Source organism: Etheostoma spectabile, chromosome 1, assembly GCF_008692095.1.
Source record: "Etheostoma spectabile isolate EspeVRDwgs_2016 chromosome 1, UIUC_Espe_1.0, whole genome shotgun sequence".
Classification (NCBI taxonomy): domain Eukaryota; kingdom Metazoa; phylum Chordata; class Actinopteri; order Perciformes; family Percidae; genus Etheostoma; species Etheostoma spectabile.
Genome location: NC_045733.1, coordinates 28,138,600 through 28,140,185, shown reverse-complemented (window position 1 = coordinate 28,140,185; position 1,586 = coordinate 28,138,600). Strand labels below are relative to the sequence as shown.

General features: G+C 42.1%; 1 protein-coding gene across 2 annotated transcripts in view; it reads right to left on the bottom strand.

Moving 5' to 3' along the window:
- Positions 1-1,586, bottom strand: part of LOC116689891 (semaphorin-7A) — an 18,041-nt gene that overhangs the window by 8,005 nt on the left and 8,450 nt on the right. For both annotated transcript variants that reach the window (XM_032516566.1, XM_032516556.1), the window contains exon 11: positions 462-577. In XM_032516566.1, coding sequence (XP_032372457.1) covers positions 462-577 — 116 coding nt within the window. The remainder of the gene's footprint in view (positions 1-461; positions 578-1,586) is intronic.

The following is a 1,586-nucleotide window of genomic DNA, read 5'->3' as shown; positions in this document are numbered from 1 at the left end:
TGAGCTCTCTGTTTTAGCTACAGAGTGAGGTATCGCACTTCTGCTCCATCTTAGTTGGGAGTCGCACATGCGCAGGAGCTGGGTAAGGACTACTAGCCAGTCAGAAGAGAATGAGGGCGGGCCACACTAGCAGCTAGGCGAGCATTATAACGTGTGTTACAAAGTAACGTTCGTTCGTAAGTAACGGCTGGACTGCAATAGAGCTTTTTGGAGCAGTTTGTGAACAGTGTTATCTGTTAGAGATGGTGAGTCCCTCTGGGGGGGGGGACTTTGGGCTTTTTCACTTTGTAAACCTGTAAAACGTGCACAAAAAGCTATTGAAACAAATTAAAGGAAAGGGAAAAGCCCAAAAGCATAATATGACTCACTATAACCTTTTTGGCACATGATTTCAAGTCTTGTATACTCCCCCACTTCGTGTCAGGGTGCGGGGAAAGAGTAAGCAGTGCAATGTTACTCACAGTGGAAGGGTGTAGGACCATGTGGAGGATGTGGGCTCTGTGGTTGAAAGGTCGGTACTCAGCGATGACAAACGTCTGATTTTTACTCTGTATCACCTTGTGAATTCCTCCATTATCTGTTCAAAGACAGACGGACTTATATGAGTATGACTAAATACCACACCCTGTATAAAACACACCTCAAATCAACCCACTCATGTTGCATGTTTCATCTCCCCATTGTGACACTTCCAGCCTGACCCAAATCTGAAAGAGTAAGGGTCTGGCTATGAGCAATGAAAATGTCCCAACTTGAGGGACAGCACCAAGCATGCATTTCGTTGTGGAAGTTTTCTGTACTGCAGGAGAGGAAAAGTTGTGAAGTGAGACTTTTGTTGAAACAAAATAAAGAAAAAAAAATGTCAGCGCACAAAATCTTTCAGAATAGAATCTGCAAGTTTTATAAATGAGGCCCCAGGGTAGATCCTCTTAGCAATGTCTATGGAATGCTTTCGTAAAGAATTGTTCAGAGATTATTTTTCAAAAAAAGGTCATCTTCAAAACCTGTGTAAACCTCTCCTTGTTATTTTTTAGTCTTATCATCTTGTTTTACCCAGAGGCCCAAGTGCTAAAAACAACAACAGTGCAATGACTAATCAAATTCAGTATAGGAATTTTAAAAAAATAACACATTTCTCATGAGATATTTCACATGATGTGTTTCTGTTCTTGGGAAATTACAACAACAAAAAACTCAAACCAAAAAACCCTCAAACCAAAACCAAAGGCCTGAGGCCCGTACTGCAAATCAAGATCAACATGCCCTGGATTTATTTCTGTTAACCGGCTTCACCTAAGCTAACCACCGCGGTCCTGCGTCGCAACGGTGGTTAACAACTAGTTCAATCAAGCCAGGGTTTCCAAATCCAGCGATGCACGCGTTGCGCAGCGTGACCAGTCGGAAACATCTACCAGAGCATATTTTACACAAGAAGAGCAAACTATAATTCTACATTAATATGAAGAAGAACACAGACACGGTTTTACAGACAAAACACAAAACAGTCGCTGCTTCCTTAAACAAGAAGGATAGCTGGCAAATGAACAGCCGACGCTGTAATGCGTAAATCACACCGCTTATCAATA